General features: G+C 42.4%; 1 protein-coding gene across 1 annotated transcript; it reads left to right on the top strand.

Moving 5' to 3' along the window:
• The first annotated feature begins 11446 nt into the window (after nt 1-11446).
• LOC139572307 (sugar transporter SWEET1-like) lies at nt 11447-20445 on the top strand. Its single transcript, XM_071394992.1, has 6 exons — nt 11447-11644; nt 12069-12146; nt 12264-12387; nt 14522-14683; nt 17543-17662; nt 19522-20445. Exons 1-6 carry the CDS (start codon nt 11577-11579, stop codon nt 19627-19629), a joined length of 660 nt encoding a protein of 219 aa, XP_071251093.1. The 5' UTR covers nt 11447-11576; the 3' UTR covers nt 19630-20445.
• The last annotated feature ends 4592 nt before the right edge of the window (nt 20446-25037 follow it).

The following is a 25037-nucleotide window of genomic DNA, read 5'->3' as shown; positions in this document are numbered from 1 at the left end:
AATATAGTACATATTACATATTACATATAGACATAGAGGATAACCATTCCATGCAGTTCTCACCCAGTCATTGTTGGGTGATAACATGAAACATGATGCATGTAAACACGTCAGAAGGGTCTTGTCAAATAACATTGAGATCATTCCCTTAGTCCCTTCCCCCTAAAAGCCCTGATCTAAAGACACCAAACGACTGGAGGTCGTTTTTGGACTGGACATACAACAACATTAATCACAACACAACAGTAGAAGGCCTGATTACCAACAATGACGAGACAGCCTACAGGGAGGAGGTGAGGGCCCTGACGGAGTGGTGCCAGGAAAATAACCTCTCCCTTAAGGGCAACAAAACGAAGGAGCTGATCGTGGACTTCAGGAAACAGCAGAGGGAGCACGCCCCTATCCACATCGACGGGACCGCAGTGAAGCTGAAAAGCTTCAAGTTCCTTGACGTACACATCACTGACAATCTGAAATGGTCCACCCACACAGACAGTTGTGGTGAAGACGGCACAACACCGCCTCTTTAACCTCAGGTGACTGAAGAAATTCAGCTTGGCCCCTAAGACCCTCACAAACTTTAACAGATGCACAATTGAGAGCAGCCCGTCGTACTGTATCACCGCCTGGTACGGCAACTGCACCGCCCGCAACCGCAGGGCTCTCCAGAGAGTGATGCGGTCTGCCGAACGCACACTGCCTGCCCTCCAGGACACCTACAGCACCCGATGTCACAGGAAGGGCAAAAAGTTAATTGAGGACATCAACCAACCAAGCCACTGCCTGTTCACCCGGCTACCATCCAGAAGGCGACGTCAGTACAGGTGCATCAAAGCTGGGACCGAGAGACTGAAAAACAGCTTCTACCCCCAAGCAATAAGACTGTTAAATAACCATCACTAGCAGGATACCTTAGAGGCTGCTGCCCTAGTCACTTTAATAATGTTTACATACTGCTTTACTCATTTCATGTGTATACTGTATTATATTCTACTGTATTTTAGTCAATGCCTCTCCGACATTGCTTGTCCTAATATTTATATATTTCTTAATTCCATTCTTTTACTTTTAGATTTGTGTGTACCCCTGACTTCGCATTAGACATACAGTTGAAGTCAGAAGTTTGAGTACATTTTTGCCAAATACATTTAAACTCCGTTTTTCACGATCCCTGACATTTAATCCTAGTAACAATTCCCTGTCTTAGGTCAGTTAGGATCACCACTTTATTTTAAGAATGTAAAATGTCAGAATAATAGTAGAGAGAATGATTTATTTCAGATTTTATTTCTTTCATCTCATTTCCAGTGGGTCAGAAGTTTACATGTACTCAATTAGTATTTGGTAACATTGCCTTTAAATAGTACAACTTGGGTCAATCGTTTTGGGTAGACTTTCACAAGCTTCCCACAATAAGTTGGGTGAATTTTGGCCCATTCCTCTTTATATGTACCAACCGAGGCTTACACAAGCTTTACAGTGCAAACAGAGGAATTACCCAAATCTGTCATCTTCAACATAATATTTGAATATTTTATTTCCAAAATGCTATATATCAATTTTCAGAAATGTTGGTAAATTTGCTTTTATTGTTAAAAGAAATTATGAAAAAGTTTGTGTTTTTCACTATCTGGTCACGGCATGGGGTTGTTCAATGACAGACATGTATTTGTTTAAAATCTATCACTTGATGGTTTAATTTCATAGAGACAAATATTATTCTTTTTTTGCAAAATGCTACAGTTTAAGTCGGAAGTTTACATACACCTTAGCCAAATACATTTAAACTCAGTTTTGAACAATTCCTGACATTTAATCCTAGTAAAAATTCCCTGTCTTAGGTCAGTTAGGATCACCACTTTATTTTAAGAATGTGAAATGTCAGAATAATAATAGAGAGAATGATTTATTTATGCTTTTATTTATTTCATCACATTCCTAGCGGGTCAGAAGTTTACATACACTAAATTAGTATTTGGTAGCATTGCCTTTAAATTGTTTAATTTGTGTCAAACGTTTCGGGTAGCCTTCCACAAGCTTCCCACAACAAGTTGGTTGAATTTTGGCCCATTCCTCCTGACAGAGCAGGTATAACTGAGTCAGGATGTAGGCCTCCTTGCTCCCACACACTTTTTCAGTTCTGCCCACACATTTTCTATGGGATTGAGGTCAGGGCTTTGTGATGGCCACTCCAATACCTTGACTTTGTTGTCCTTAAGCCATTTTGCCACAACTTTGGAAGTATGCTTGGGGTCATTGTCCATTTGGAAGACCCATTTGTGACCAAGCTTTAACTTCCTGACTGATGTCTTGAGATGTTGCTTCAATATATCCACATAATTTCCATCCTCATCATGCCATCTGTTTTGTGAAGTGCACCAGTCCCTCCTGCAGCGAAGCACCCCCACACCATGATGCTGCCACCCCCGTGCTTCACGGTTGGGATGGTGGTCTTCGGCTTGCAAGCCTCCCCCTTTTTCCTCCAAACATAATGATGGTCATTATGGCCAAACAGTTCTATTTTTGTTTCTTCAGACCAGAGGACATTTCTCCAAAAAGTACGATCTTTGTCCCCATATGCAGTTGCAAACCGTAATCTGTCTTTTTTATGGCGGTTTTGGAGCAGTGGCTTCTTCCTTGCTGAGCGGCCTTTCAGATTATGTCGATATAGGACTCGTTTTACTGTGGAATAGATAATTTTGTACCTGTTTCCTCCAGCATCTTCACAAGGTCCTTTGCTGTTATTCTGGCATTGATTTGCACTTTTCGCACCAAAGTACGTTCATCTCTAGGAGACAGAACGCGTCTCCTTCCTGAGCGGTATGACGGCTGCGTGGTCCCATGGTGTTTATACTTGCGTACTATTGTTTGTACAGATGAACTTGGTACCTTCAGGTGTTTGGAAATTGCTCCCAAGGATGAACCAGACTTGTGGAGGTCAACAACAACAAAAAATCTGAGGTAATTGCTGATTTATTTTGATTTCTCCATGATGTCAAGCAAAGAGGCACTGAGTTTGAAGGTAGGCCTTGAGATACATCTACAGGTACACCTCCAATTGACTCAAATGATGTCAATTAGCCCATCAGAAGCTTCTGAAGCCATGACATAATTTTCTGGAATTTTCCAAGCTGTTTAAAGGCACAGTCAACTTAGTGTATATAAACTTCTGACCCACTGGAATTGTGATACAGTGAATTATAAGTGAAATAATCTGTCTTTAAACAATTGTTGGAAAAATTACTTGTGTCATGCACAAAGTAGATGTCCTAACCGTCTTGCCAAAACTATAGTTTGTTAACAAGAAATTTGCAGAGTGGTTGAAAAACTAGTTTTCATGACTCCAACCTAAGTGTATGTAAACTTCCGACTTCAACTGTATATATCCGCCTCACTCTCAGAGAAATAAGTAGTACTGCTAGTTTTAACACAGTCAAATGTAACAAATAAGTACATTTTTATGTCTTGAGTCAATATATTTTTTTGTTTAATATGCACTAGCGTTCAAAAGCTTGGGGTCACTTAGAAATGTCCTTGTTTTTGAAAGAAAAGCAAAAAAATGTGTCCATTAAAATAACATCAAATTGATCAGAAAGTGTAGACATTGTTAATGTTGTAAATTACTATTGTAGCTGGAATCGGCTGATTTATTATGGAATACCTACATAGGTGTACAGAGGCCCATTATCAGCAACCATCACTCCTGTGTTCCAATGGCATGTTGTGTTAGCTAATCCAAGTTTATCATTTTAAAATGCTAATTTATCATTAGAAAACACTTTTGCAATTATGTTAGCCCAGCTGAAAACTGTTGTCCTGATTAAATATGCAATAAAATTGGCCTTCTTTAGACTAGTTGAGTATCTGGCGCATCAGCATTTGTGGGTTAGATTACAGGCTCAAAATGGCCAGAAACAAAGTACTTTCTTCTGAAACTCATCAATCTATTCTTGTTCTGAGAAAAGAAGGCTATTCCATGTGAGAAATTGCCAAGAAACTGAAGATCTCGTACAATGCTATGTGCTACTCCCTTCACAGAACAGAGCAAACTGTCTCTAACCAGAATAGAAAGAGGAGTGGGAGGCCCCGGTGCACAACTGAGCAACAGGACAAGTACATTAGAGTGTCTAGTTTGAGAAACAAACACCTCACAAGTCCTCAACTGGCAGCTTCATTAAATAGTACCTGCAAAACCCTAGTCTCAATGTCAACAGTGAAGAGGCGACTCTGGGATGCTGGCCTTCTAGGCAGAGTTCCTCTGTCCAGTGTCTGTGTTCTTTTGCCTATCTTAATCTTTTCTTTATATTGGCCAGTCTGAGATATGGCTTTTTCTTTGCAACTCTGCCTAGAAGGCCAGCATCCCAGAGTCGCCTCTTCACTGTTGACGTTGAGACTGGTGTTTTGTGGGACTTGTGAGGTCTCTGTTTCTCAAACTAGACACTCTAATGTACTTGTCCTCTTGCTCAGTTGTGCACCGGGGCCTCCCACTCCTCTTTCTATTCTGGTTAGATTCAGTTTGCGCTGTTCTGTGAAGGGAGTGCTTTTCTTTCAAAAACATGGACATTTCTAAGTGACCCCAAACTTTTGAACGGTAGTGTATGTATATATATATATAATTAAATACAGTAATATGAGATCTGTATGTAAAACATTTACATTTACATTTTTGTCATTTAGCAGATGCTCTTATCCAGAGCGGCTTACAGTAAGTGCATTTATCTTAAAATAGCTAGATGAGACAACCACATAGCACAGTCAAATATACAGGATGCTAACATTCCATTCCAGCTAAACAATGCATATATAGCATTTAGCAAAAAACTCATTTTCATACACATCTAAAATCTATTAATAAAAAATCTGAGAACAGTTATATTTTACACACAGATGATGGTACCCATAAGCAATCATTTGTGATGAAAAGGCAGAAGAGTTGGTGGATATAGCATTTTGGAAATAAACTCTTCCTTCATAAAAGAAGACTGTAATGGGGACATTTCAGATGCAGAAACAGTCCTTGACTTTTTCCACATTTTGTTGGGTTACAAAGTGGGATTAAAGTGGATTTAATTGTCATTTTTGGTCAACGAGCTACACAACATACTCTGTAATATCAAAGTAGAAGAAAAATTCTAACATTTATTACAATGTTGAAAAATAAAACACTAATACCTTGATTACATAAGTATTCAACCCCCTGAGACAATACATGTGAGAAACACAGTTGGCAGCGATTACAGTTGTGAGTCTTTCTGGGTAAGTCTCTAAGAGCTTTGCACACCTGGATTGTGCAATATTTACCCATTATTATTTAAAAATCCTTCAAGCTATGTCAAGTTGGTTGTTGATCTTGAGATAGATTTTCAAGACAATTTATGTCAAAACTGTAACTAGGCCACTCAGGAAAATTCAATGTTGTCCTAGCAACTCCAGTGTAAATTTGTCCTTGTGTTTTAAGTTATTGTCCTGCTGAAAGGTGAATTTGTCTCCCAGTGTCTGTTGCAAGGAAGACTGAACCAGGTTTTCCTCTAGGATTTTGTCTGTGCTTAGCTGCCTTCCGTTTCTTTTTATTTAAAAAAACTCTCTAGTCCTTGCCAATGACAAGCATGCCCATAACATGATGCAGCCACCACCATGCTTGAAAATATGAAGAGTGGTACTCAGTGATGTGTTGTGTTGGATTTTCCCCAAATATAATGCTTTGTATTCAGGACAAAAAGTTAATTTATTTGCAAAAATGTTTTGCAGTATTACTTTATTGCCTTGTTGAAAACAGGATGCATGTTTTGGAATATTCTGTACAAGCTTCCAAATTTTCACTCTGTCATTTAGGTTAGTATTGCGGAGTAACTACGATGTTGTTGATCCATCCTCAGTTTTCTACTATCACAGCAATTACACTTTGTAACTGTTTTAAAATCACCATTGGCCTTATGGTGAAATTCCTGAGCAGTTTCCTTTCTCTCTGGCAACTGAGTTAGGAAGGAGGCCTATATCTTTGTAGTGACTGCGTGTATTGATACACCATTCAAAACCGAATTAATAACTTAACCATGCTCAAGGGGATATTCAGCGTCTTCTTACCAATCGGTGCCCTTCTTTGCGAGAAATTGAAAAAACTCCCTGGTCTTTGTGGTTGAATCTGTGCATAAAATTCACTACTCGATTGAGGGACATTACAGATAATTGTATGTGTGGGTTAGTCATAAAACAATTATGTTAACCACTATTATTGAACACAGAATGAGTCAATGCAACTGATTATGTGATTTGTTAAGCACATTTTTACTCCTGAATTTATTGAGGCTTGCCATAACAAACGGGTTGAATACTTATTGACTCAAGACATTTCAGCTTTTCATTTTGTATTAATTTGTCACGCCCTGACCATAGAGAGCCGTAGTTTCTTTATGGTATAGTAGGTCAGGGCGTGACTGGGGTGTTCTAGTCTATGATTTCTATGTGGTGTTCTAGTTTTCAAATTTCTATGTTGGTGTGCTTGATATGGTTCCCAATTAGAGGCAGCTGGTAATCGTTGTCTCTAATTGGGGATCATATTTAGGTAGCCTTTTTTCCACCTGTGTTTTGTGGGATATTGAATTTTGTATTTTGAGTTAGTGTATGTAGCACCTCTGTAGTCACTGTTTGTGTTTTGTTTTATAGTTTCACTTTAATAAATTATGTGGAACTGTAATCATGCTGTGCCTTGGTCCTTCTCTACAAACGAACGTGACATAATTTTGAAATGATTATACAAACTAAATATATGTTTGACATAGGGTATTGTGTGTAGATCAGTGACACAACATCTCTAATAAATCTAATGTAAATGCAGGCTGTAACATAACAACATGTAGAAAAAGTCAAGGGGTGTGAATACTTTCTGAAGGTACTGTAACTAAAGTAACTGTAACTAATATTCAGTTTAGACACAATGTTTAGCATCTTTGGAGTTTCTTTATTACACTTCATTTCCACTGTTCTGCTTGTGAAACTCAAGGTGTGGGTGATGGTCACTAGTGTGGGCTGATGGTCACTAGTGTGGGCTGATGGTCACTAGTGTGGGTTGATGGTCACTAGTGTGGGCTGATGGTCACTAGTGTGGGTTGATGGTCACTAGTGTGGGCTGACGGTCACTAGTGTGGGGTGATGGTCATTAGTGTGGGTTGATGGTCACTAGTGTGGGTTGATGGTCACTAGTGTGGGTTGATGGTCACTAGTGTGGGGTGATGGTCATTAGTGTGGGTTGATGGTCACTAGTGTGGGTTGATGGTCACTAGTGTGGGTTGATGGTCACTAGTGTGGGTTGATGGTCACTAGTGTGGGTTGATGGTCACTAGTGTGGGCTGACGGTCACTAGTGTGGGTTGACGGTCACTAGTGTGGGTTGATGGTCACTAGTGTGGGCTGACGGTCACTAGTGTGGGTTGACGGTCACTAGTGTGGGTTGATGGTCACTAGTGTGGGTTGATGGTCACTAGTGTGGGTTGATGGTCACTAGTGTGGGCTGACGGTCACTAGTGTGGGTTGACGGTCACTAGTGTGGGTTGATGGTCACTAGTGTGGGTTGACGGTCACTAGTGTGGGTTGACGGTCACTAGTGTGGGTTGACGGTCACTAGTGTGGGTTGATGGTCACTAGTGTGGGTTGACGGTCACTAGTGTGGGTTGATGGTCACTAGTGTGGGTTGACGGTAACTAGTGTGGGTTGATGGTCACTAGTGTGGGTTGACGGTCATTAGTGTGGGTTGACGGTCACTAGTGCGGGTTGACGTCATTAGTGTGGGTTGATGGTCACTAGTGTGGGTTGACGGTCACTAGTGTGGGTTGACGGTCACTAGTGTGGGTTGACGGTCACTAGTGTGGGTTGATGGTCACTAGTGTGGGTTGACGGTCACTAGTGTGGGTTGATGGTCACTAGTGTGGGTTGACGGTCACTAGTGTGGGTTGATGGTCACTAGTGTGAGTTGATGGTCACTAGTGTGGGTTGATGGTCACTAGTGTGGGTTGATGGTCACTAGTGTGGGTTGACGGTAACTAGTGTGGGTTGATGGTCACTAGTGTGGGTTGACGGTCATTAGTGTGGGTTGACGGTCACTAGTGCGGGTTGACGTCATTAGTGTGAGTTGATCAAATCAAATTTTATTGGTCACGTACACATATTTAGCAGATGTTTTTGCAGGTGTAGCGAAATGCTAGTGTGGGTTGATGGTCATTAGACCTGATAATGAATGTTATGGATTATTCCCATATCAGTTGACAGTGATTGACGAAAGAATGGAGGTCCAAGTACAAGGACTGAGGACACGCTGATTATTCACTGTTGTATTGTATTGATGACGTTCTGAACACTGTGTGATTCTGTAGCAGCTGACAAGGTCGTTGCCTTTTTGTTTTGACTTCCTACAAGCCTCTCAGGCTGCTGTTTCCAGAACATTTGGTGCTGTCTGATTAAGATATAAAGGTTCTGTCTCCAAGAGGCCAGTTAGACATTTTCTCTGCTTCAATGCTGGGTGGTGTCTCCCTCTTGCAACGTGTAATTAACAGGGTTGATTTTTGATTGACTTCATCTACAACTGCTCTCCTTTTTGTTCACCTGGAAATGTTTATTACACAGGCAAAACGTGAATTAGGAGCAATTCCACTTCACACTGTAGTGACTGAGATGAGTTCCCCCTCACAATGTACAAAACCCTATTGCTCATTATTATCCTACATAACATAAAGGTGCATATTGTGAAGAGGGTGTATGTGGTATAAAGTTACACTGTTTACAACATTCCAGGCTATATTTGGGTATTTATATTAGATCTCAGTGATGATACAGAAGAGGATGTCATTCATTCCAACCCAGCATGTCTCTGGGTTGGAAACTTCATGCTGTGTGATGCCCAGACTACACTACTAGACATCCCAGTATTCTGACTGTCGTCTTGTTGTCTGTCCCATAGAGGAATATGTCATTAGGATATTATTTGCTAAGGATGGGAGTTATATACAGCTATTATGGAGCACAGATACAGAATCCGAGCTGACAAGGTAAAAATCTGTCATTCTGCCCTTGAACAAGGCAGTTAACCCAGTGTTCCTAGGCCGTCAATGTAAATAAGAATTTGTTCTTAACTTCTTGCAACTATAGGGGGTGCTGTTCCGCATTAGCATTTTTTGGTCTCCAAATTAAACTGCCTCGTGCTCAATTCTTGATCGTACAATATGCATATTATTGTTATTATTGGATAGAAAACACTTTCTAGTTTCTATAGCCGTTGGAATTTTGTCTCTGAGTGGTACAGAACTACTTCTACATCACTTTTCCTGACAGGGAGTCAGATTTCAGAAATTTTTACCCCTGATCTGGGATCGGTTTTAAGGTGCCAGTAGATGCTATGGAGAAACCGACACTGCCTACGTCTTCCTCTGGGTGTCAGTAGTCATCACGTTTTGAATGGATTCGATTGCGCAATCAGAGCCACTATAAAACACGAAAACGTAGAAGTACCGCTCTCTTCCTGCATGCGTCATGCGCAAAATCGTTGTTTAGAGAGTGATATTTCTCCGGTCATGTTTTTAGTCGTTATAGTTGTTAAAAACATCATAATGTAGTTAATTTGAACCGTTTTATAGCAATTTATATCCGTTTAGTGCGATTTTGAGGAATTTCTTTGTCGTGCACTCTGAAACTTTGGACACGTTTCGGGGTCCCGTTCGATCGTTAGTGGATATTTCGAAGGACAGAGGACATCTATCGACCAAAAGAAGATTAGACCCAAGAAAGGATTCTTTGCCCAAGATTCTGATGGAAGAACAGCTCACAGTAAGAACAATTTATGATGATAAATCGTGTTTCTGTCGATAAATGTTAAACGTTTATGTCGCCATCTTGTTTGCTATAGCTTCGCTTGGCGCAACCTGTATTGAAAAGTAAGGATAATTTAAAAAATGTAAATCAGCGATTGCATTAAGAACTAATTTGTCTTTCGATTCCTGTCAACCCTGTATTTTTTAGTCAAGTATATGATTAGCTTTCAATTAAACTAGATCACTCTGAAAGATGACGTCAGACATTTTGAGGCTTGATTTCCTAGTATTTTCATTGTGTAACCACGGTTTTGTATGGCTAAATATGCACATTTTCGAACAAACTGTATATGTATGTTGTAAAATGATGTTACAGGAGTGTCATCGGAAGAATTCTGAGAAGGTTAGTGAAAAAATTAATATATTTTGGCGGTGATTACGTTATAGCTCTCTTTGGCTGGAATCGATGCTCTGGTAACGTTTTCACATGTGGTATGCTAACTTATCGATTTATTGTGTTTTCGCTGTAAAACGCTTAGAAAATCTGAAATATTGTCTGGAATCACAAGATCTGGGTCTTTCCATTGCTATGCTTTGTCTATTCTTATGAAATGTTTTATTAAGAGTAAATTGGTCATACACGTTGCTCTCTATAGTAATTCTAGTCGTCTTGTGATGGTCGGTGCAATTGTAAACTGTGATTTCTACCTGAAATATGCACTTTTTTCTAACAAAACCTATCCTATACCATAAATATGTTATCAGACTGTCATCTGAAGAGGTTTTTTCTTGGTTAGTGGCTATCAATATCTTAGTTTAGCCGAATTGGTGATAGCACCTGATGTAGTAAGAAACTGATGGAGTTAGAAAAGTGGTGTATTTTGCTAACGTGTTTAGCTAATAGATTTACATATTTTGTCTTCCCTGTAAAACATTTTAAAAATCTGAAATGGTGGCTTTATTCACAAGATCTGTATCTTTCATCTGGTGTCTTGGACTTGTGATTTAATGATATTTAGATGCTACTATCTACTTGTGAAGCTATGCTAGCTATGCTAATCAGTGTGTGGGGGGGTGGGGGGTGATCCCGGACCCGGGGTAGAGGCTCGTTAGAACTGAATTGCCTAGTTAAATAAAGGTTAAATAAAAAATAAATAAACATTTGACAGGTAACTGCTGTTGTAAAATGGACTTTATCAAATACATTTGATTAATTGATTGTTTGAGCCATATATTTCTAAATACTCCGATGGCAGGTAATCAAACAAAAGTAGCAAATGGACCATCTTCTTTGGGGGGGTACCTGTACCTAAAGTCCTTGCTGGATTACGAGCGAAATCATCCATCGTCATATTGACCATCATATCATTGGTGGAAACCTATCCATCCTCTCATCCTTATCTGCCAATCAGAGTGCAGAATTCTTTCAGCATACTGTGGCGTATTCATTAAGGAAACCGTTTACCGTTAAAGAACCAAACAAAAGCAAACAGAGCAAAACGAGAGTTTCTATTGGACACATGAAGTTAGGTCTCTCCCCGTTTCGTTCTGCTTGCTTCCGTAAAAGAAACGTTTTGCAACAGAATTGGCGTAATGAATACGCCCCTAATTACAAACACGGAAATACTGTGTAGTTTAGAACGACGTCAACGTTGAGTCGCTGATGCAGATGTCAACAATTTGCACGATAGCTGATTTGATATTCATAGCGAAATTACTCACAATTTAGACACATACCTAGCTATCTAGGTAGTGCATCACATATTCCGTTTTCCGATCTATGGAGTTTTTGCAGTTTCTATCATGGGCGTGCATCGTATTTACAGTCGGGATGTTCTCGACTGGACTGTAAGTTTGACAGCTTTCTGCTTTTCAGAGAAACTATCTGGCTAAGTAGCTAACGTTAGCTAGATAACTGTTCTTTATTGCCAACATCGCAAACTTGGGCAGAGACCAAATTCTGTTCTAATTTGCTTGTTTGAATTGCATTAAACTGCGGAAACATAGCTAGCTAGGTGTTGGTTAGCTAGCTAGGTGTTGGTCCACCCTTATCTCACAGATATGAGTTAATCAAATATTTGCTTAGTTATTCGTTCAATGCCCGAGGCTTGTGTAAATAGAATACTCAGGACAGGTGATAATAAAATCATGTTTTAGTTCAGTTCCTTCCTTTTTCTTATGCTAGATTTGTGTGTGTGTGTGTGTGTGTGTGTGTGTGTGTGTGTGTGTGTGTGTGTGTGTGTGTGTGTGTGTGTGTGTGATCCTCTGTCAGGACGGACCTGAAGAAGATGAGAGCTTCCAAAAGTGCAGATAACGTCCAGTTCCTCCCCTTCCTCACCACATGCCTCAAGTAAGCTGTGTGTGTGGTGCCTAGGCAACGTGCCAGTGACCACTGATCAAACCTGGGTCATCTGCATAAGTCATACTGTGTTAGCCCACTGAGCTAATGTCTTGTCTGTCTCTATAGTAACCTGGGCTGGCTGTATTATGGGATACTGAAGACGGATGGGACTCTGGTCCTGGTTAACACCATAGGAGCCTGTCTACAGTCCCTCTACATCCTCTCCTACTGCCACTACACTAATGACAAGGTGAGCTGACCACAGTGTTTTATAGTCTCTCCTACTGCCACTACACCAATGACAAGGTGAGCTGACCACAGTGTTTTATAGTCTCTCCTACTGCCACTACACCAATGACAAGGTGAGCTGACCACAGTGTTTTATAGTCTCTCCTACTGCCACTACACCAATGACAAGGTGAGCTGACCACCGTGTTTTATAGTCTCTCCTACTGCCACTACACCAATGACAAGGTGAGCTGACCACAGTGTTTTATAGTCTCTCCTACTGCCACTACACCAATGACAAGGTGAGCTGACCACAGTGTTTTATAGTCTCTCCTACTGCCACTACACCAATGACAAGGTGAGCTGACCACAGTGTTTTATAGTCTCTCCTAATGCCACTACACCAATGACAAGGTGAGCTGACCACAGTGTTTTATAGTCTCTCCTACTGCCATTACACCAATGACAAGGTGAGCTGACCACAGTGTTTTTAGTCTCTCCTACTGCCACTACACCAATGACAAGGTGAGCTGACCACAGTGTTTTATAGTCTCTCCTACTGCCACTACACCAATGACAAGGTGAGCTGACCACAGTGTTTTATAGTCTCTCCTACTGCCACTACACCAATGACAAGGTGAGCTGACCACAGTGTTTATAGTCTCTCCTACTGCCACTACACCAATGACAAGGTGAGCTGACCACAGTGTTTTATAGTCTCTCCTAATGCCACTACACCAATGACAAGGTGAGCTGACCACAGTGTTTTATAGTATCTCCTACTGCCACTACACCAATGACAAGGTGAGCTGACCACAGTGTTTTATAGTCTCTCCTACTGCCATCACACCAATGACAAGGTTAGCTGACCACAGTGTTTTATAGTCTCTCCTAATGCCACTACACCAATGACAAGGTGAGCTGACCACAGTGTTTTATAGTCTCTCCTACTGCCACTACACCAATGACAAGGTGAGCTGACCACAGTGTTTTATAGTCTCTCCTAATGCCACTACACCAATGACAAGGTGAGCTGACCACAGTGTTTTATAGTCTCTCCTACTGCCACTACACCAATGACAAGGTGAGCTGACCACAGTGTTTTATAGTCTCTCCTACTGCCACTACACCAATGACAAGGTGAGCTGACCACCGTGTTTTATAGTCTCTCCTACTGCCACTACACCAATGACAAGGTGAGCTGACCACAGTGTTTTATAGTCTCTCCTACTGCCACTACACCAATGACAAGGTGAGCTGACCACAGTGTTTTATAGTCTCTCCTACTGCCACTACACCAATGACAAGGTGAGCTGACCACAGTGTTTTATAGTCTCTCCTACTGCCACTACACCAATGACAAGGTGAGCTGACCACAGTGTTTTATAGTCTCTCCTAATGCCACTACACCAATGACAAGGTGAGCTGACCACAGTGTTTTATAGTCTCTCCTACTGCCACTACACCAATGACAAGGTGAGCTCACCACAGTGTTTTATAGTCTCTCCTAATGCCATTACACCAATGACAAGGTGAGCTGACCACAGTGTTTTATAGTCTCTCCTACTGCCACTACACCAATGACAAGGTGAGCTGACCACAGTGTTTTATAGTCTCTCCTAATGCCACTACACCAATGACAAGGTGAGCTGACCACAGTGTTTTATAGTCTCTCCTACTGCCACTACACCAATGACAAGGTGAGCTCACCACAGTGTTTTATAGTCTCTCCTAATGCCATTACACCAATGACAAGGTGAGCTGACCACAGTGTTTTATAGTCTCTCCTACTGCCACTACACCAATGACAAGGTGAGCTCACCACAGTGTTTTATAGTCTCTCCTACTGCCATTACACCAATGACAAGGTTAGCTGACCACAGTGTTTTATAGTTACTTATCGCATAGATACGGCCAGACCTGAATCCCCCAGGAGTGCATTCGTTTGTCTTCGAGATGGTCTGGTAGATATCATAATGATGTTTTTCTGTAGATATTCCAGGTTTGTTTGCTTTAGTTCATTGTTTGTATTTTTCCGTTAGGGTTTGAAGTACACTTTTAGTATATCTGCCCACTGGTTCACTGCTTGAAGCCTAGTTTTAGGGTGTGTGCCAAAATGTTTAAAACTAGTAAACTTGTGTGTGTGTTCGTTCCAGAGGCGAGTGACCTCTCAGACGTTACTAGCAGGAGGAGTGGTCTGTGGAGGCTGGCTGTACTTCAGTGTTCTCCTGCCTCAGGGAGAGTCTCAGCTGGCCCAGCTAGGTCTCACCTGCAGCCTGTTCACTATCAGCATGTACCTGAGTCCACTCGCTGACCTGGTAAATATGCAAACCTTTTCTGACACAGTGTTTATACAATAAGCACCCTATGTCCACGCATTGGACACATTCTTCCACGCACTGGTGAAAACTTTTATACAACTTTAATACAACGTTCAGATAACATACACTCACTAGCCTGGCAAACAGACCTATTTTTCCAATGTTCTGATACCTACCACCCTGATACCCACTATACTCAGATTCCTCACATACTCTCATAAATATGTACGGTAGACCAACAACAGGCCAATAAGATTCCATCTTCAGAACATGACCACCTCTAATCACTCTCTCTCCCCTTGCCCTTTGACTCCTCTCTTTCCCTCTGTTGCCTCTGTGTTACTGTTTATTCCTCCGCCGCATGATATGGGCAAAAAGTCGAATTGTGCTTATTTTTTGGGGGGTGCAAATTAGAGGTCGACCGATTCATCGGAATGGCCGATTAATTAGGGCCGATTTCAAGTTTTCATAACAATCGGAAATCGGTAATTTTGGATGCCGATTTTGGCGATAAAAAAAATAATAATAATTGTATTTATTAATTTTTTTACACCTTTATTTAACTAGGCAAGTCAGTTAAGAACACATTCTTATATTCAATGACGGCCTAGGAACGGTGGGTTAACTGCCTTATTCAGGGGAAGAACGACAGACTTTTACCTTGTCAGCTCAGCGATTCAATCTTGCAACCTTACGGTTAACTAGTCCAACGCTCTAACCACCTGCCTCACGAGGAGCACGCCTGTTACGCGAATGCAGTAAGAAGCCAAGGTAAGTTGCTAGCTACCATTAAACTTATCTTATAAAAAACAATTAATCAATCAATCATAATCACTAGTTATATCTACACATGGTTGATGATACTACTAGTTTATCTAGCGTGTCTTGCGTTGCATATAATCGATGCAGTGCGCATTCGCGAAAAAGGACTGTCGTTGCTCCAACGTGTACCTAACCATAAACATCAATGCCTTTCTTAAAATCAATACACAAGTATATATTTTTAAACCTGCATATTTAGCTAAAAGAAATCCAGGTTAACAGGCAATATTAACCAGGTGAAATTGTGTCACTTCTCTTGCGTTCATTGCACGCAGAGTCAGAGTATATGCAACAGTTTGGGCCGCCTGGCTCATTGTGAACTAATTTGCCAGAATTTTACGTAATTATGTAACATTGAAGGTTGTGCAATGTAACAGGAATATTTAGACTTATGGATGCCACCCGTTAGATAAAATACGGAACGGTTCCGTACTTCACTGAAATAATAAACTTTTTGTTTTCGAGATGATAGTTTCCGGATTCGACCATATTAATGACCTAAGGCTCGTATTTCTGTTATTATGTTATAATTAAGTCTATGATTTGATAGAGTAGTCTGACTGAGCAATGGTAGGCACCAGCACGCTCGTAAGAATTCATTCAAACAGCACTTTCGTGCGTTTTGCCAGCAGCTCTGCTGTTTATGACTTCAAGCCTATCAACTCCTGAGATTAGGCTGGTGTAACCGATGTGAAATGGCTAGCTAGTTAGCGGGGTGCGCGCTAATAGCGTTTCAAACGTCATTCGCTCTGAGACTTGGAGTAGTTGTTCCCCTTGCTCTGCATGGGTAACGCTGCTTCGAGGGTGGCTGTTGTCGATGTGTTCCTGGTTCGAGCCCAGGTAGGAGCGAGGAGAGAGACGGAAGCTATACTGTTACACTGGCAATACTAAAGTGCCTATAAGAACATCCAATAGTCAAAGGTATATGAAATACAAATCGTATAGAGAGAAATAGTCCTATAATAACTACAACCTAAAACTTCTTACCTGGGAATATTGAAGACTCATGTTAAAAGGAACCACCAGCTTTCATATGTTCTCATGTTCTGAGCAAGGAACTTAAACGTTAGCTTTTTTACATGGCACATATTGCACTTTTACTTTCTTCTCCAACACTTTGTTTTTGCATTATTTAAACCAAATTGAACATGTTTCATAATTTATTTGAGGCTAAATTGATTTTATTGATGTAATATATTAAGTTAAAGTAAGTCTTCATTCAGTATTGTTGTAATTGTCATTATTACAAATAAATAAATAAAAATCGTCTGATTAATCGATATCGGCTTTTTTGGTCCTCCAATAAACGGTATCGGCGTTGAAAAATCATAATCGGCCGACCTCTAGTGCAAATATTGCGATATATACTGAACAAAAATCTAAACTCAATATGCAACAACTGAGTTACAGTTCATATAAGGAAATCAGCGAATTGAAATAAATTCATTAGGCCCTAATCTGGATTTCACATGACTGGGCAGGGGCTCAGCCATGGGTGGGCCTGGGAGGGAATAGGAAGTGTGCTGCTTGAGTGACGGGGCAGGGCTTGGTGTGTGGGAAGCAGCTGCAAGAAGGGAGAGGAAGAGAGACAAACTGAGTGAACTATAAAAACGGATGTTACACGTGGCGTTTCTAAATATTGCAATATGGATGTCTTCCTATATGGATATTGCACATGTCAATATTGCGATTTTGATGTGAATTGGATGAATTGTACAGCCCTGCCCTCCACCTTCCTGTTTGTCTCATTCTCCCTCTGTCTGTCTCCTCATATCATCCTGTGTCTATTTCCTGCCTTTCTCTCATCTTTTCTTCCTGTTGTTCAGGGTTTGTGTTTTATCCCTTCTACTCTTTCTGGATACGTTGGAACTGTGTCAATTCATCACCCCCTCTCCTCTCTCTCTCCCCCTCCTCTCCCTCTCTCCCCCTCTCCCTCTCTCCCTCTCTCTCTCTCCCCCTCTCCCTCTCTCTCTACCCCTTTCCCTCTCTCGCCCCTCTCCTCTCTCCTCTCTCTCCCCCTCTCGTCTCTGTCAGATGGAGATAGTGCGTACTGGTAGTGTGGAGCGTTTGTCCTTCTCTTTGACTGTAGCTACCTTCCTCACCTCAACATCCTGGACGCTCTATGGACTACAGCTGCAAGACTACTATATCATGGTGTGTGTGTATACAGTACATTCGGAAACTATTCAGACCCCTTGACTTTTTCCACGTTACAGCCTTATTTTGAAATGTATAAAATTATGTTTTCCCCTCATCAATCTACATAGAATACCCCATAATGACAAAGCAAAAACAAGTTTTATAGAAATTTTTGCAACTGTATTAATTTATAAAAAATACACAACTAAAATATCACATTTACATAAGTATTCAGACCCTTTACTCTGTACTTTGGCAGCGATTACAGCCTCGGGTCTTCTTGGGTATGACACTACAAGCTTGGCACACCTGTATCTGAGGAGTTTCTCTCATTCTTCTCTGCAGATCAGCTCTGTCAGGTTGGATGGGGAATGTCGCTGCACAGCTATTTTCAGGTCTCTCCAGAGATGTTTGATCGGGTTCAAGTCTGGGCTCAGGCTGGGCCACTCAAGGACATTCAGTGACTTGTCCCGAAGCCACTTCTGCATTGTCTTGGCAGGGTTGTTGTCCTTAGAAGGTCCTGAGCGCTCTGGAGCAGATTTTTATCAAGGATCTCTGTGTACTTTGCTACGTTCATCTTTCCCTCGAACCTGACTAGTCTCCCAGTCCCTGCCGCTGAAAACATCCTCACAGCATGATGCTGCCACCACAATGTTTCACCATAGGGATGGTGCTAGGTTTCCACCAGACGTGACGCTTGGCATTCAGGCCAAATAGTTCAATCTTGGTTTCATCTGAGTAGAGAATCTTGTTTCTCATGGTCTGAGTCTTTAGGTGCATTTTGGCAAACTCCAAGCAGGCTGTCATGTGCCTTTTACTGAGGAGTGGCTTCCATCTGGCCACGATACCATAAAACCCTGATTTGGTAGAGTGCTGCAGAGATGGTTATCCTTCTGGAAGATTCTCCCATCTCCACAGAGGAACTCTGGAGCTCTGTCAGAATGACCATCGGGTTCTTGGTCACCTCCCTGACCAAGGCTCTTCTCCCCCGATTGCTCATTTTGGCCTGGTGGCCAACTCTAGGAAGAGTCTTGGTGGTTCCAAAATTCTTCCATTTAAGAATGATGGAGGCCACTGTGTTCTTGGGGACCTTCAATGCTGCATAAATGTTTTGGTACCCTTCCCAGATTTGTGCCTCGACACAATCCTGTCTCGGAGCTCTACGGACAATTCCTTCAACCCCATGGCTTGGTTTTTGCACTGACATGCACTGTCAACTGTGGGACCTTATATAGACAGGTGTGTGCCTTTCCAAATCATGTCCAATCAATTGAATTTACCACAGGTTGACAACAATCAAGTTGTAGAAACATCTCAAGGATGATCAATGGAAACAGGATGCACCTGAGCTTAATTTCTTTCTGTCTCATAGCAAAGGGTCTGAATACTTACGTAAGTAAGGTATTTGTTTTTTTGTTTTTTTAATCTAGTTCTTGCTTTGTCATTATGGGGTATTGTGTGTAGATTGAAGAGAAAAAAATGTATTTAATCAATTTTAGAATGAGGCTGTAAAGTAACAAAATGTGGAAAAAGTCAAGGGGTCTGAATAGACTGTATGTGAGACATGGTAGGGACTGTTAAATGATTGTAAATTACCTTTAGGGAAAGGGGGATACCTATTCAGTTGTACAACTGAAATGTGTCTTCCGCATTTAAGCCAACCCCTCTGAATCAGAGCGGTGCGGAGAACTGCCTTAATCGACATCCAGGTCTTCGGCGCCCGGGGAACAGGGGGTTAACTGCCTTGCTTAGGGGCAGAATGACAGATTTTTACCTTGTCAGCTCGGGGATTCGAACCAGCAACCTTTCAGTTACTGGCCCAACGCTCCTACCCGCCAGGCTTTAACCTCTGTGTGTTTGTTTGTGTGTTCCAGGTTCCAAACACGCCAGGCATTGTGACCAGTCTCATCCGGTTTTTCCTGTTCTGGAGATTTGCATCTGTCAATCAAGGCGTGCAATCCTATAAGCTCATCGAAATCTAAGTGGCTGGAGACTCGCACACCAATGGTTACAAGGGAGAGAGATAACAGGCTTCTTGACCCTATCATGGTCAGGCTGTCAATCACTGATATTGTTACTCATATTGTAAATGATTCATGATCACTCCTAACCACCAAGGGTTTAAGAAGACTTTCTCCTCTCAAGGTAGAAGCTGTCCCTAATCACAGATCTAGGATCAGAGTACCCTAGCAATGGGGGATGAATAAATATCTGACCCTGTATCAGTGGTTAGGGGCATCTTCCTCATCTTTCTCCCTCCACCACTTCCTTTTAGTGCCTTCTGTCCTAGTCTGGGACATCATTAGTGCCACCTGAGAACTCAACCATGTGCGGGACAGTCCTGCCCTGTCAATCACAGTAGTCTCTTTTACCCAGTGGGAGGTTTTTTGCTCAGCATCAATGCGCTGCTATTGGTTGAATCGCTCTAACTAACAGGGCAGGATGATCCCGCCTCTAGTGGGGTTTGAGACCCCCTCACCTTTATAGTTGACTTGTCTGTCCTCATCACTATGGTACCCTGTGAACTAGGGGTGAACAACTGTTCCTGGTAGCCACAGTATCTGCTGGGTTGTTATCCTTCTCTTTTAACTAGACTGATGTACAGTGCATTTGGAAAGTTTTCAGACCCCTTGAGTTTTTCCACATTTTGTTACGTTACAGCCTTACACTAAAATGTATTAAATTGTTTCTTTTCCTCATCAATCTACACACAATACCCCAGAATGACAAAGCAAAGAGAGGTTTATTTTTTAATTTTTTTGTACATTTATAAAATTAAAATAAATGGAAATATCACATTTCAGGTATTCAGACCCTTTACTCAGTACTTTGTTGAAGCACCTTTGGCAGCGATTACAGCCTCGAGTCTTCTTGGGTAGGACGCTACAAGCTTGTCACACCTGTATTTGGGGAGTTTCTCCCATTCTTCTCTGCAGATCTTCTCAAACTCTGTCAGGTTGGATGGGAACGTTGCCGCACAGCTATTTTTAAGGTCTCTCCGGAGATGTTAGATCGTGTTCAAGTCCAGAGACTTCTCCCGAAGCCACTCCTGCATTGTCTTGGCTGTGTGCTTAGGGTCATTATCCTGTTGGAAGGTGAACCTTTGCCTCAGACTGAGAACCTGCACCAGAGCGCTCAGGACTTCATCAAGGATCTCTCTGTACTTTGCTCAGTTCATCTTACCCTCAATCCTGACTAGTCTCCCAGTCCCTGCCGCTGAAAAACATCCCCACAGCATGATGCTGCCACCACCATGCTTCACCGTAGGGATGGTGTCAGGTTTCATCCAGACATGATGCTTGGCATTCAGGCCAAAGAGTTCAGTCTTGGTTTTATCAGAACAGAGAATCTTGTTTCTCATGATCTGATAGTCCTTTGGGTGCCTTTTGGCAAACCAAGCGGGCTGTCATGTACCTTTTACTGAGGAGTGGCTTCCGTCTAGCTACTCTACCATAAAGGCCTGATAGGTGGAGTTCTGAAAAAAGGTTGTTCTTCTGGAAGGTTCTCCCATCTTCACAGAGGAACTCTGTCAGTGTTCTTGGTCACCTCCCTGACCAAGGCCCTTCTCTCCAGATTGCTCAGTTTGGCCGGGTGGCCAGCTCTAGGAAGAGTCTTGGTGGTTCCAAACTTCTTCCATTTAAGAATGATGGAGGTCACTGTGTTATTGGGGACCTTCAACACTACAGAAATGTTTTGGTACCCTTCCCCATATCTTTTCCTCGACACAATCCTGTCTCGGAGCTCTACGGACAATTCCTTCGACCTCATGGCTTGGTTTTTGCTCTGACATGCACTGTCAACTGTGGGACCTTATATAGACAGGTGTGTGCCTTTCCAAATCATGTCCAATCAATTGAATTTACCGTAGGTGGACTTCAGTCAAGTTGTAGAAACATCTCAAGGATGATCATTGGAAACAGGATGCACCTGAGCTCAATTTCGAGTCTCATCGCAAAGGGTCTGAATACTTATGTATATAAGGTATTTCTGTTTTTTTATAGATTTGCAAAAATTTATATAAACCTGTTTTCACTCTGACATCATGGGATATTGTGTAAGCTTGATGAGGATTATTATTTAATTAATCAATTTTAGAATAAGGCTGATAATACTTTCTGAAAGCACTGAATACCTGGATAACCAGACGTCTAGGATAACCAGACGTCTACGGTCTAGACTCGCTAGTCAATCACTTATATGAATGGGTCAGTTAAGTACCACGGAGAGATGAAGCAGGACTGTGTGGTCCTAGTAGTACTAGTTGTAGCTGGGGTGTAGAGCCCTCAGTTGTACATCCCTACTAGGGTTGCAAAACTCCAGACATCCCGGTTGGCGGATTCACAGAATCTGAAGGGAATAAGAAGGAAATCTGGAGCCCTCCAACCAGGATTTCTGGAGAACCAGGGAATGTATTGAAAGTTTCTGTAATTTTGCAGCCCTTACCCTACTCTAACCCTAACCCTAACCCTTACCCTAACCCTAACCCTTACCCTATTCTAACCCTAACTCTAACCCTTACCCTACTCTAACCCTAACCCTAACCCTTACCCTACTCTAAGCAGACCTGACATGTACTCTACATAATCGGTACTTGGTCTCTAAATCCATGAACTGAGGGAAGACTATGAATTCCATTCTTATTGTGTTTCATACAATGTTTTTATTGGTTGTATTTGGGTCGTATGTCTTTGTGTGCAAAATGTTTTTTTGTTGTTTTTATTGGTTTACGTTTGTCCAAACTAAATATACTGTAAGTATGTTGTCTGTGCTCTTTTTGTTGTTGTTGATGCATTGCATTGTGTATAGGGAATTCTACATATGCTATTTTAATGTGATATTATCACTCTGGAAATAAGGGAGTTGGGGCTTTGCTGGTTCTTCAGACTGATTGAATAAATGTTTTATACTGTCTAACATCCAGTGTTTTTCCTTGTGTGGAAAAGGAGTATCCACATAGGCCTACTGCTAACATGAATAGGTACAATTTGATTGGCTGAATATGCAGACATATTGAACGAGGTGAGAGCACTGCACTTGACCATGTGGAACACCAGTGGTGTATTAATTAGTCAGTTGCAAAGCGTTTAGCAACAGAAACCATTTACTCTAAAAGTAAGTTTCTATTGGACAAATTCAGGTAGGTCCCTCCTCGTTTGCTTCCTAGAGTAAACGGTAAACAGTTTCGCAACGGAATCCGACTAATAAATACACCCCTGCTCTTGTAGTTATGTGGGGTTTGTTTGTGTTTTAGGGTTAATGAGGTTACCCTTAGGTTTGTTTGTGTGGAAAGCAGTGTGTGAGACCTTGCGTGATTGGGCGATACTGGGAATGAGTTTGTGTGAGTGAGACAAGGCAGTGTGATTGTTCTGCAATGAGAATGTGTTGATGTGTGTGCGCATGAGTAAGTGTGTTTTCCTAGCCAACACTGCCTGATTGGGCAGCTGTGGGAACGGCTGTGTTTTGGGTTTCTCAGCGTGTGTGTATGTGTGTGCCAGCTTCTCTTCCTGTACTCAAAAGATCCAGCCTCCCTACTGAGAACACACAGACACAACACCAAGAGAGTGGGAGTGGGGGAAAAGAGGGGGGAGGTGGGGGGGGGGGGGATGTGAGGAAAGAGGGAGGAATAGGGTCAAGGGAACAGCAGAGATTGACAGAGTGTAACAGAAGATGTAAGAGAGAATGGAAGGATCAAGGAAAAGGATAGAGAGACATAGCTATGCCACAGGGAGAGAGACATAGCTATGCCACAGGGAGAGAGAGATAGCTATGCCACAGGGACAGAGACCTAGCTATGCCACAGGGAGAGAGAGATAGCTATGCCACAGGGACAGAGACCTAGCTATGCCACAGGGAGAGAGACATAGCTATGCCACAGGGAGAGAGAGATAGCTATGCCACAGGGAGAGAGACATAGCTATGCCACAGGGAGAGAGAGATAGCTATGCCACAGGGACAGAGACCTAGCTATGCCACAGGGAGAGAGACATAGCTATGCCACAGGGAGAGAGAGATAGCTATGCCACAGGGAGATAGCTATGCCACAGGGACAGAGACCTAGCTATGCCACAGGGAGAGAGACCTAGCTATGCCACAGGGAGAGAGACATAGCTATGCCACAGGGAGAGAGAGATAGCTATGCCACAGGGACAGAGACCTAGCTATGCCACAGGGAGAGAGACATAGCTATGCCACAGGGAGAGAGAGATAGCTATGCCACAGGGAGATAGCTATGCCACAGGGACAGAGACCTAGCTATGCCACAGGGAGAGAGACCTAGCTATGCCACAGGGAGAGAGACCTAGCTATGCCTCAGGGAGAGAGACATAGCTATGCCACAGGGAGAGAGACCTACCTATGCCACAGGGAGAGTGACCTAGCTATGCCACAGGGGAAAGACATAGCTATGCCTCAGGGAGAGAGACATAGCTATGCCACAGGGAGAGAGAGATAGCTATGCCACAGGGACAGACACCTAGCTATGCCACAGGGAGAGAGACCTAGCTATGCCACAGGGGAAAGACCTAGCTATGCCACAGGGAGAGAGACCTAGCTATAACACAGGGAGAGAGACCTAGCTATGCCACAGGGAGAGAGAGATATCTATGCCACAGGGTGAGAGACATTGCTATGCCACAGGGACAAAGATGTACCTATGCCACAGGGAGAGAGAGATAGCTATGCCACAGGGAGAGAGAGATATATATGCTACAGGGAGAGAGAGATATATATGCTACAGGGAGAGAGATAGCTATGCCACAGGGAGAGAGACCTAGCTATGCCACAGGGAGAGAGATAGCTATGCCACAGGGAGAGAGACCTAGCTATGCCACAGGGAGAGAGAGATAGCTATGCCACAGGGAGAGAGATAGCTATGCCACAGGGAGAGAGATAGCTATGCCACAGGGAGAGAGAGATAGCTATGCCACAGGGAGAGAGATAGCTATGCCACAGGGATAGAGACCTAGCTATGCCACAGGGAGAGAGAGATAGCTATGCCACAGGGAGAGAGACCTAGCTATGTCACAGGGAGAGAGACATAGCTATGCCACAGGGAGACAGACATAGCTTTGCCACAGGGAGAGAGACCTAGCTATGCCACAGGGAGAGAGATAGCTATGCCACAGGGAAAGAGACCTAGCTATGCCACAGGGAGAGAGAGATAGCTATGCCACAGGGAGAGAGAGATAGCTATGCCACAGGGAGAGAGATAGCTATGCCACAGGGAGAGAGACCTAGCTATGTCACAGGGAGAGAGACATAGCTATGCCACAGGGAGACAGACATAGCTTTTCCACAGGGAGACAGACATTGCTATGCCACAGGGACAAAGATGTACCTATGCCACAGGGAGAGAGAGATAGCTATGCCACAGGGAGAGAGAGATATATAT

Source organism: Salvelinus alpinus, chromosome 4, assembly GCF_045679555.1.
Source record: "Salvelinus alpinus chromosome 4, SLU_Salpinus.1, whole genome shotgun sequence".
Classification (NCBI taxonomy): Eukaryota; Metazoa; Chordata; class Actinopteri; order Salmoniformes; family Salmonidae; genus Salvelinus; species Salvelinus alpinus.
The sequence above is the reverse complement of the archived record's forward strand: the minus strand, read 5'-3'. Positions and strand labels throughout refer to the sequence as shown.